At 36.3% G+C, this 12,090-nt stretch overlaps 1 protein-coding gene across 1 annotated transcript in view; it reads right to left on the bottom strand.

Annotated features, from left to right (window-relative positions):
- Positions 1–12,090, bottom strand: part of OTOG (otogelin) — a 104,962-nt gene that overhangs the window by 71,845 nt on the left and 21,027 nt on the right. The window contains exons 16-23 of the mRNA XM_025169761.2: positions 10,736–10,868; positions 9,628–9,805; positions 7,851–7,975; positions 6,603–6,815; positions 5,439–5,604; positions 4,300–4,374; positions 3,643–3,683; positions 2,812–2,962 (exon numbers count right to left, since the gene is read on the bottom strand). Of these exons, the coding sequence (XP_025025529.2) occupies positions 2,812–2,962; positions 3,643–3,683; positions 4,300–4,374; positions 5,439–5,604; positions 6,603–6,815; positions 7,851–7,975; positions 9,628–9,805; positions 10,736–10,868 (1,082 nt within the window). The remainder of the gene's footprint in view (positions 1–2,811; positions 2,963–3,642; positions 3,684–4,299; positions 4,375–5,438; positions 5,605–6,602; positions 6,816–7,850; positions 7,976–9,627; positions 9,806–10,735; positions 10,869–12,090) is intronic.

Genomic DNA, 12,090 nt, shown 5'->3' with positions numbered 1-12,090 from the left:
TTTTACTTGTGCAAGTGTCTGGCCAAGCCACTGTACCAATCTTTTCAAAAGTGATTTTGCAATTCTTTATTTATTTCTTAGGCTCAGCTAATTGTGCTAACTGTCCCAGTAGGGGAAGACACAATCACTAACATAACATGCAACACTGCGTCTTGTACTTTTTCTGCTAATGTTACACTGAATGCAATCTATAAGTTATAGGGCTTCCTACTTGAAATACTGCATGAAATTAAAAAAAATAATAAGACAATTCACTTTATGATATACTGCAGGTTATTTTAATGTTATATTTGTAATGTGTGTGCATGATTTTGAATGATATCAATTTGGAACTGCTGCCTATTTAATTTAAAAAAATACACCAGAAGTCTATTCATTATTTTACTCCAACAATAACATAAGGGGACTGTCACAAAACATGGCTTCAAAATTAAATTCCTTCTATGCAATCAGTCTGCTAATTCTCTCTGGCCATTGATAAGAGACATTCTTGGACTCCATTAAAATTATTTTGTGTGTGTGTTTGTGTGCAAATTAGAAAGTGATGATTTTTTGTCTTTTCTTTTTTTAGCAAACCTTCCAGGAATTTATTTAAGCTTCTTATAAGTTATTTGATCTGTTATGCCATCTGTTAGGGAAGATATTTTAAATTGAGAGAAAGAAAAACATGAAGAGCAAAACAGTCATCCATGCAGATTGTCACTGCTGTTTCAATGCTTCATTTTCAAATGAGTGCTAGTGATGATTGCAACATTCAGAATTGGGAGTGGAGAGAGAGTTATGTTAACATTTAAGTGTGTTGAAGTTTACCAACAGCGCTTTATTTCAGCGCTACACAGCAGATGCTACTGCTGTCCTTTCCACCCCTTGTGGCTTCAAGCGATGGAAACCAGAATGCTGAAATGGCAAAAGCCTATGAAACAGGGATCCTGAAAACATAGCTGAACAAGTATCTTTCCACTTTATCCAACCATGGTTCAGATATAGTAAGATATTTATTTATGGTTTATTTTAACCAATGTATAGGCTGCCCTTGTAATAGCAACTCTGGGGAGTTGACATAAAGTTAAAAACACAAATACAGTAAACAATAATACACACACATGCACACACATAATGGTAACTGACTACAACATAAATCATTAGCAAATAATAAATCAATTTCATGAACCAATTAATCTCCCAACCCTCATGTCTGGGAAAACACACACATTTTTAAAGTTTCCCAAATTGCTAGCAAATACCATATACTAACAAAATAGTATCTTTCAGTTTGAATGTCCCATCACAGGGGAAAAAAGGAAAGCAAACCCCTTACTCTTTCATTTTCCTCCTAGGGCCCAAAAGTGTAGCAACAGTCCAAGGTTAATACTACCTAACAACTACCCAATCCACAGATATATTGGCCAAGGGTGTAAGTTTTTTTTAAAAAATAATGTTTTTTGAATATTTTCACAGCTATGGAAGCAATAATCAGCAGACATAAGTATGTTTTTACAGCCTGCTTATAAATCGTTTTTAAGATTAAAAATCATCTTCATTCCCAATGTTCTGTAAATTTGGAGCAGGGGGGAGGACAGTACTACTAAGCACAGATTAACAATCATGTTTGTGGCCCTAGTGTAAAAAATGAGGGAACAATGGCTTGTTCCAAGTACCCACTGTTTGCTAGGATGGAACCCTTGGACATTTTCAAGTTTTGTTCCACTGAAAAAGAATACTCAAAAAGAGCTGTTTTAATCTGTGTCTAGAGCATTTTTTTTTTTCCCCATTTTGGACATGTCTCTGTCATAACGATAGCAGTGTTTTGTCTTGCTGCATGATAATAAAAATCTGGAAGGGTTGTGTGCCAAGTATTGATTTCTAAGAAGGAGCGGGTTTCATTGGGAAACTACCACAGTTAGAAAAACAAATGATGAACAAACATTAATATTGTCATAAAATTCAGTGCTAATTATTGCCAGAAATAGCGGCTCAAGGAAGTGAAAGGAACATGCCTGGCACCTTGATAAGATAAAAGCTGTACCTACGATTTTAATGAGTTTTCATTTTTAGACATAGACTGAATTATCTGAACATTAAATATACATATTGACATCCCCGGAGAAATTTAATTAATGGAAATCATCATACAAAACACAATGCATATACTTCCTTCTGAAAGATAGTGTTGGCCTACATGTATAACCCACTGAAGGACTAGTTCACAATTACGGGGGCTGACAAAATGCAGCATCAGCCACAGAATGTTTACTGGAAGGCAAACTTGCAAAAACCAGTCTCTCTGGGCAGGGCCTGTAGACACAAACACAGATTGTCCTATCCCTTCTCTAGACCTACTACAAAGGTAGAAATTTCAGGACTTAGGTTTATAGTTTCCCAGGTAACTATTTTTAACAAAATAGAACTCTATGCACGAAGTTGAAAAACTTAAGGTCCCACTCACTTAACTATGTGACAATCTAAGTCCCAATATTAATGGGAAGGAAATATACTGCTTTAAAGGGATAGACAATGATGCTCAAAGGCTGTGAAGGAATAAATATAAGTACTGTAGATAGTTATTTGTGCTGCTTAGGCTTTTGATTTTGTTATATTGCCCGTGTGTGTTGCCTCAACATAAGAAAGGTGTGTAAGGGAGTAAAACTGTTCTTTACTTCTGGAGCTGGACATGTTCCTCAACTGTCTTCAACTATTTAAAAGGGAATGAGAAATCATACATGAATGTGTATGCACTAATTGCTGACGGAGTATAAGCTATACTGCATGATATAAATAAATTAAATGTTATCCGCATGTTCGTTTACTTACCCAGCAGGACACATACATCCTGAAAAGCATGGAAGTTGTGCAGACACAGTGATATTTAGCAGTTGATTTTCACATGTTCTCTCCCTGCCAAGTTCCATGATTGGTGGATTACTACAGTTAACATAGATCTGGTCATCTGGGCAGTCATGAACTAGAAAAATATAACATACATAGGGTCACAGTCAGTTTACTATACAGGCAGTCCCCAGGTTAAGAATGTCTGACTTACGGACAACTCATACTTTCGAATGGGCTGCCTATTACTAAAAATGGCAGATGGTGTTCTCCTTCCTTGAGTCATCGAACCGCTGAAGCTGCGCCATGTTTTCATAAATCGCTGAAGCAATGTGTTTTTAATATACAGCCTGTTTTCAGCAGTTTTCAGCAGTTCATGAAAACATGGCGCAGCTTCAGCAGGTCATTGGCTCCAGGAAGGAGAACACTGTCCACCATTTTTAGCAATAGGCAGCCTGTTCGTAAGTATGAGTTCTGACTTACATACACATTTGACTTAAAGACAGATTTAGGAATGGATCTCATTCTTAACCTGGAGATTGTCTGTATTCTACAAACCTCTTCAATACAGAAACCTAGCAATCACATATTTTTAAGAGGATTGTACAGCTTCATGGAGTATATGGCTCTCACCTGTATCACTAATATATTTTTTACCAAAATCATAAATTGGTTTAGTTGCAATAGTACTTTCTTAAATTATCTCTGGTCCAGTCTTCTTGCATATAGATCACACACAACTACACAACAAGACTAAGGTTTGGAGAAAAGTGATCTGGGTTCAATTTGTTTTTGTTTTTGTTTTCCTTTACATACCAGTGCTGTCTTCACAGTTCATCATCCCATTTCTGCAGTGACTGGGGAAAAAATGCAATAAATAAAAATGAACACTTTTTTATAAAATAGTTGGAAATCTAAACATAATGTTTCTTGAAACAAACAAACAAAAAACTTCCATTGCTTTTTCACAAATAACCTTTTGAACAATTCTTGTGCTAGACCATAGATTATGTATTAGAATAGAATGTGCATACTTTAAACATAATGTGGATATCCTGAATGAACAAGATTTCTGAAAATATTTAACATGTTTGAATCATGACTACACAGTCAAAAATACAAGGAAATGACAATAAATACTTGAGATGAGGAAGGAAGTAGCTGGATTGGAAAGATATCAAAGAACTGTACCTTCTCAGCTACCATCTTATCTCAGACTCATACTGCAGTCATCCCATCAACCTAACTATGAGAAATGGGGATGGGCACCTTTGCCTCTGACAACAAAGTGCCTTGTGTAAATCCTTCCCTTGCCCTCTTTCTTTGAGGGCAGACAGGCAGAAAAAAGTCATAGACAGAAAAGTTCTTCCATTTCTGGAAGAAAATTCAGCATCCAACCATACCCAGTCAATGGAAAATTAAGAAATATATAAACTTTAATTGGAAACTATCTGAAATATGAAACTAACTTACCACTTTCCAAAAGATGTGATTATATTTTCTCCAGGGGGGTAATCAATACCATGAAAATAGCAGGGGCATTCATTTCTATAATGAAAACAAGTACTGAATATTGATATAAAATTTATATGGCTGAAAATATTAACTGTTATAAAAAACCCAAAGCATTCCAACCAAGCATCATGTATTGGAATGTTTTCTTATCAAGTAAATCCTATATACAGCCAAGTAAGCTGAGTTACAGATATACAAATGATAGCACATATGTACCAGATTTATTTTTCCTTCAAAAATTCATAAAATGCTCTTTTTAAAAAAGATAGAGTGTAAACACTGTTCTTCCTATCAGAAACTTTAATAAAGTATGATTTTGTCTTCACATAATCCAGAGAAAAAGGATACAGTGCCTACAGACTTAGTCCAATCAAGTAAAGCTTAACTATAGCATGCTGCTTGGAAAAATCAGTCCATCTGGTTGCTATTTTTCCCACCTACAGAACTGATTTTTTGATTCTTAGTAACTTAACTGGTATTTACTTTTAATCAATACAATTGCTAACTAATGAAATCCATGTTATACCATCACAAAATAAATTATATTTGGGGAATATTTCATTAGAATTTTAGAAAACCATCTTAAGATTTTAATCATGAGATAAATATGATTATTTACAACATTAATGACCAAACTCTAATAATGCTGCTAGAAGTGGAAAGCAAGAAGGGTGAGGGACCACATCTCATGATTGGCACAGAGCAGTGTATGGAATCATTACTGTCTTTTTTGTCCAGCACTGCTGTCTGTCCAGTTACTCAATAAGTTAGAAGTTTGTTTTTCAGCAATATTTATGTGAAAGCTTTCTGCTATGGAGTCCTTGGGATTCTCTGAGGTTCTCTGAGCTTGGTGGTTTTCTTGCAAACATTTCGTTACCCAGCTAGCTAACATCTTCATCTTCAGCACTGAAGATGTTACCTAGCTGGGTAACGAAATGTTTGCAAGAAAACCACCAAGCTCAGAGAACCCCAAGGACTCCACAGTTCATCCCTGAGCAACACATATTCACTTCTGTTGGTAGCTTTCTGCTGGTTGCTTAGATCTGAAAACATACAGTTACTGTACAAAGAAATGCTATCAGCATAATTAAACCTACTGTGGCACACATCTGTCAGTTTTGATGTTCAGATATGTTCCAAAGGGGCAGGTGCAGCCTTCAGCACAATCACCATCGCATGTCTCTGGCACAGAAAATGCTCGGCAGCTCCTACCACAGGTAGATACACAAGTACTGTATTCCTTTGTATCTTCACATGAAAGAGCTGCTCAAATGAAAAGAAGAAAACTTCTCATGTTACAAGCCAAATGCGCACACACAACCCCCCCAACCCCCCCCCCACTCTTTAACATTTTATCTCACAAACTTCAGTAAGATTCACTGAACATAAGCTGCTATTATGAAATACTATGCATCCTTACTCAAAGGTTAGGTCCAGCAAATTCAGGCAAAGCATAGGACTTTAGTGTAAGACACTATTTCATTAGCAATAAATCACGTTACTACATGAAAAAAAGGCTACATTGTTTATTACATTCAACATTCAATGTAGACTTGAATCATTTTCTTATTTTTTTTCCCCTAGTTTTGGGGGGTAAGTATTGCGTGCTTGTTTTGGAATTTATAGTGTGATTTCTGTATATCTCCCATTTCAAAATGACAAAAAATCATGCATATATTTTTAGCAGTCATGTTCCAACAATTGTTTGACAACAGAAAGGCATGTTCTGATCTCAGAACAGCCTGTTTCAGAGTTAGAATGTTCTACGATGAAACATTTTGCGTAGCCCTAATCTGGGAGACACAATAATGGGTTTGATAGCCACATGTGGCCCTGGGAATGAAGCCTTCCTATTCTTGCAATCACAAAAAGTCACCTCCACTATAGACACTTTTTTTTTTCCATTTTAGGAGAAGAGCACTATATGATAAAACATCTTGCATTTATACTAGCCTTATACAATACTTCCAACAAATTATTACCACTTCAAAGAATAAGGAAGTCTGCATCTTCCTTGCACGCCATGTTTGTCATACTGTAATATAACCAATATAAGAAACACAGGTAAAAAGCTTCTTCAGCTGCATGAATCCATGGAAGAGCTCTAGCTTAATCTTCTATTGATGCCCACAGTTGCATGGAAACAAGCAAAGGAATTAAGTTCAGGTATTTCACCTACTTCACAGGATTTCGTTTTGTCATGAGATTCAGTCATGGTGCCAAGGACAGTTGTTAAATTCAGATACAGAAAAATAACTTACTGCATTCTGGGACACTACTCCGGAAGTCTATCTCCACTCCAAATCTGTGGCACAGGTGGGCATAATGGGAGAGAGCAGAACACATACAGATCTGCCCGCACTTGCAGGTATCTCTTCTACACTGTTCAAAATAGGGGAGAGGACTCAGATAGGTATAGCACGGGGCAAAGAGTTCTTTGGTAATGATGCTGCAAGCTTCTGTTGCATAAGCAGCTGTTAAAGTAATAAATAGAAATAACCAAGTTTTAGTTTGAGATCCTTCAATTTAAGAGCATTGTAAAGCCTTTTTTTCCCCCCTGGGGAACAAAAACGTCTTTTTCAGCTTCTCTGATAGCCAATGCCAGTAGGATTACTGATGGAACGTGTACAGATAAATTGTGTTGAATTTTTTTCAAGGTACACTTGAATCACAATCACCATAAATATGTTCTTTTCTGTTCTTCATACAGCTCATTCTTATATTCATATTTAGAACACTGTGAGGAATGTACAGCACTAGACATATTGCAGAGATATAAACTGCAGTAGCTTCATCAGATGATCATTTATGAGGAATGCTGAGACTTTTACTTGAGCAACAACTGGAGGGCTACAAGTTCCTCATACAGTAAGGATGACCTCAAACAATTAGTAGCTGACTGGCTGAACTTAAATTCTGCTATTTCACATAAAAATACCAGTAATATTGTTATGCAAATAGTATTACAAAAAATGTAACCTCTAAAGCATCTATTCTTTTGTGGGAGCTATGACAAGAAAAGGCTTCACTCCAGCACCTAATCATAGCAAGCAGTTTTGCAATTATTATTTATATTTTTTAAAAATAAGTGCATTTTAATTCTTTTTAGCATTGATTTTGAATTTAGCATTCATTTATTTAGCTTAGCCATAGAAGGAAATAAGCAATTCAGGACCTGAATTACAACAACACAAGAATCTGAATGCAACAAAGATTAAAGATAAACTTTGGTAGCTTAACCTTTAAATAAAGAAATATCCATACTGCTGCATAGAATAGCCATGGGCAGAGCATTATCAACACTGTCATCTTGTTCTTACAAGGATATTGTGACAACATATATATTTGGCCTGGGTTAGCTATTTTCTTAATTTTATGCACGTAATTGAGTTTGAAGTCAAAGTACTGTACACATATACAGACATCACAGCTTCAGAAGCTTAAAATGACCCTTGTTATGTTGCAACATTAAACATTCTGTCATTGTTGCTCTCCATGTTCATACCCACCTGCTTGTAAATGAACATCACACGGATCTACTGATGAACTGTCATACCCAGGACTACAGCCTGATGAAGTTTTCCAGGAATTTCCAAAAAGCTGAGGCGTAGTTTCTGGCACTCCAACTGGAGATCTTTTTTTAATTGATTGATTTTTAGCAAATGATTGGTTTTGAAAAGAAGCAGTAACATCAATTAAAAAAACATACTTCAATTCTTGAGTGCATACAATGAAATTAAAAGTTGACTCATTTGTCAAGGGGTCCTGATATCAGGGATCTATAAGTCTTCTTATTCAGATGCTTTATATTTTAAAAGTACATCCCTACAAAAATACTAGTTAATGTATTATCTTTTGGGTATAAAAGAAAGACAGTCGTTAAATAATATATCCTTCTCCATTGTTTCTGCAAACAAAAATATTTCATTTTATAAAAAGTTAGGATATCCAGTTATTTTACTTCTATAAAGTATATAACTAAGCATTATCCTTCTAAATTTAAATTGGAAGGGTTGAAAAATTCTAAAGCAGCCATTGTTCCAAACTATTTAGAAGAAGTCTTCCAATCTATGTTCCCCACGGAACCCTGGTGTTCTAGCATTCTATGAAAACTTGATGGGGTTCTATGAAAGAAGAAGTTCACTCAAATGCAGCCAATTTACTATCACCAGAGTTTTGCCTCTTGATCAGGAGTTCTGGGAATTTTTTTTTTTTAACTAACAGGTTCTGTGGCCTGAAAATTTGAAAACCCCTGATCTGAAGGTAACCAAAACAAAAAAACAACACTGCATATGAAGAGATGAGCCATATATTTAGAATATTTAGGAATGTTCAGAACTCTGTATATGAACAATGGCCCAAATATTTAGAATTAAGAAAAAAAGCCATGTATAATGCCCTTCTTTTTACCATACTTCATTGCAACAAGTGCATGATAAATCCCAGATTTGCCAAACTATTGTTTACAATGACAAAATATGAGCTAAGTGATGCTGACATCCATGGTTTGGGGACAGAAAATCATGCCATCTGAGCACAGCTCTACCTGCAAGGCAATTATCAACTATGTTACCATAAGCTTAATGCTGGCATGTAAAATATGCTCTATACTTTGCTTTAATTTGGCAGTATATCTCCTATTCAGTGCCCATACCACTATGACATGGGGATTAAAACAAATTAAAACTAGAAGCTGAGAATATTTGCCAAGCTTTTGAGAAAGTTTATAAGAGGAGCAACTTCTTCTAAACAACAGAGCTTTGCAAGGCACAAAATTAATAATAATAATAAGAATGAAGATGATGATGACGACGACAAAATTGCCATCAGTCAAGTGCAAAAGGCAACTTTACTTGGAACAGCTTATATCCTGCAATGATAGCTTTAATATTATTAAACAACAACATCTGCCTATCCCAGGTCCTTGGGAAAGACTCAATAGGTGGATAAAAATGCCAAATCCAGTCTAAACATCTGGCTGACTATGCAACCGACCATAATATATTAAACTTGTATGCTGACCAATTCGCAATCTTAGCTGATGTTCTCCAACTTTATTATTTTTATTTATGTTGGGTTGTCAGATTGTATGTCCAGCACATTTTAACCTTCTTGCTGCCCAGAGCCACCACCCAAAATCACTTCAAGTGGGTGGTGTACAAATATGACTATTTTTTTCTTCTAGTAATGAACTACTCATGTTTTTTCTACCTTGTTGAAAAAATGCACTGATTAAACATTTATTTTAGTATTTATGAAGATTTTAGAAGTTACAATTATACATACAAAAAATCATCCTGAGTGTTTCCATTGAAAGTTCCGCAGAGGCCAATAGTGTCATCTTTCCACTGAGCATCAGCTTCAAGATAGAGTCTTAAACCTTTCCAGTCATAAAGTATTTGTAATCCAACATATGATTTAATTTGTAAAAATACAGAGGAAAGTTTCCTAATTTCAAAGGAATCTAAAAGAGAGAAAGAGAAGGAAAATATGTCAATAGTAACCTCACGTACTATTGAAATGTTGATTTTATTTTACCCGTCACTTAAAGCTTGTTGGAGACTGATCGCCACAGATTCCACATTTCAAAAAGTTCAGTCCAGTTCAAGTTTACTCTTACGCTATAAGTTCATTTCCAAGTTGCTGGCACTGATTGCTCATGGTAGAGATGGCCTTAAACCTAAATTCTGGATGCCTCTGCAAACATTTTCCATCATTTTGTGTCATGAAGTGATGGAATCATTTAGAGTAGGTCTGACTTTATATTATTTAAGTAGGAGCTTTACAGAATGCTTCCAAAAGTAATTCATTTTACACAAGTTCCTTCAGATTTGAGCTGAAGCTACTTCATCCACAACTAAAAAAAATCCTCCATGTGTTGTTCTTAGCTGGGATACAATACAATACAATACAGACTACTAAATCCTAGGATATAAAACCATGTAAAATATAATCCATCCTTTAAGATGGAGAGGCACCAGATAACCTAACCAGTGTTGGAAAAAAGAAGAAAGATTGATATATGGCACGGAATGAATTATTGTAATACTCCTGGATAAGCCCATCAGTGGATAAGCCAAACCCAGTTTTGGGGGTGTATTTTGGAGGCTAAAATTCTCGGCTTATCCATGAGCATATATTGTATCTCTTGTTCTATGTGAATGATGGTTTATTAATGGCTTATTCTGCTACAATATATTGATCATTCTTTTCATTTCTCATCCCTGATTCTGGTCAAATAGATAATTTAGCATAAAAATAGGAAGAAACCATATAAATTGTACCAAATAAGGAGCATGAAACCTGTGATTTCCATGACAAATAACATATAACTAAATTCATAGCATGTTCATATTTGTAATGTTATTTTTATTACAATTTTATTCTAACTTACCATCAATATAAGGCAGATTAACTTTATACTGATCATGTACCAAAACATCTCCCGAATGGGTCAGAGTTACTTGCCTCCTAGAATCTTGACTGAAAATAAGACTGACTGATTGGATACATGTTCCATCATGATTCTAGAAATATGATGAAGACAAATAATATCTTAAAATAATATGGAGTTCATAATGGATCAAGGTATAAAGTATAATAATTCTCATAGAAAAAATTGTAAATGAATATGAGGTGAGTTATGATCTCACATATAGCTGCTGCTTCACTTTATTTACTTCAATTTCGGTGCTGCCCAACTCCAACTGACTCCAAGAGGCTCACAATATAAAAAATAAAACATGAATACAAAATGCTATATGGTATTTACAATATGATAAATAAGTACAATAAAAGAAATTACAAGATGGAAAATCCAGACATCTGGCACCAAAACATACAAAGCATTTGTCAATCACATCTAACAAGTGGTGTCATCCATCCTACCCCAAAGCTTGGGAAACAGCCAAGTCTTTAAGGCCTTCTGGAATGTCATCTGGGTGGGAACCATCCAGATCTCAGGAAGGACCTCATTTGAGAAGGCAAGTACCACAACAGAGAAGGAGTGCTTCCTGTGTCCCAAAAGATGGCATTGTTTTATCAAAGGGACCAGAGCATGCCAACCAGCTAGCAGAAACCATAGGAGACAGGTGGTCCCTGAGACAACTGGACCCATGCCATGTAGGGCTTTGTAGGTGATAACCAGCACTTGAGCCACACCAGGAAAAACACTGGCAATCACTGCAGCTCATGAATCAGGAGTGTCTCATGGCCGTGCCAAGGCAAACCCACCATTGCCCATGCTGCTACATTCTGGACCAGCTGAAGCTGCTGAGTGGTCTTCAAGGCATCCCATGTAGAATACATTGCAATAGTTGAACAGTGAGGTGACAAGAGTGTGAGTGACTAGAGGGCTACCTGATCCATGAAGGAGTTCAACTGGCACATCAGATGGAACTGTGCTAAGGCCGTCCTGGCCACAGCTGCCACCTGTTCTTTGCCACTGTGAGCCTACAAGGACCCCCAACTCCCCACCACTCATGAATGGGGAAGTGCAATCCCATTCAGGAGATGGAAGATGCCCAGACTTAGGCAGTCCCAACAACCATAGCCACTCAGTTTTAGCAGGATTGAGTTGGAGTCAGTTTCTCCCTATCCAGACCCATTCACCTTCACAAATAGCAGCATTTAAGGTTAAGTGAAATGCAGCAGGGCACACATAAGAGCAGGAAACCTTCCATCGAGGGCTACATCCACAAGGTAGCATATTGAGGTCTGCATTCTGGCAATAGGTAGGGCTAGTCAGAA

The sequence above is a fragment of the Python bivittatus genome, unplaced genomic scaffold (genome assembly GCF_059951505.1).
Source record: "Python bivittatus isolate LINGU-HERP-01145 unplaced genomic scaffold, Pbiv_v1 ctg000480_np1212, whole genome shotgun sequence".
Lineage (NCBI taxonomy): Eukaryota > Metazoa > Chordata > Lepidosauria > Squamata > Pythonidae > Python > Python bivittatus.
The sequence above is the reverse complement of the archived record's forward strand: the minus strand, read 5'-3'. Positions and strand labels throughout refer to the sequence as shown.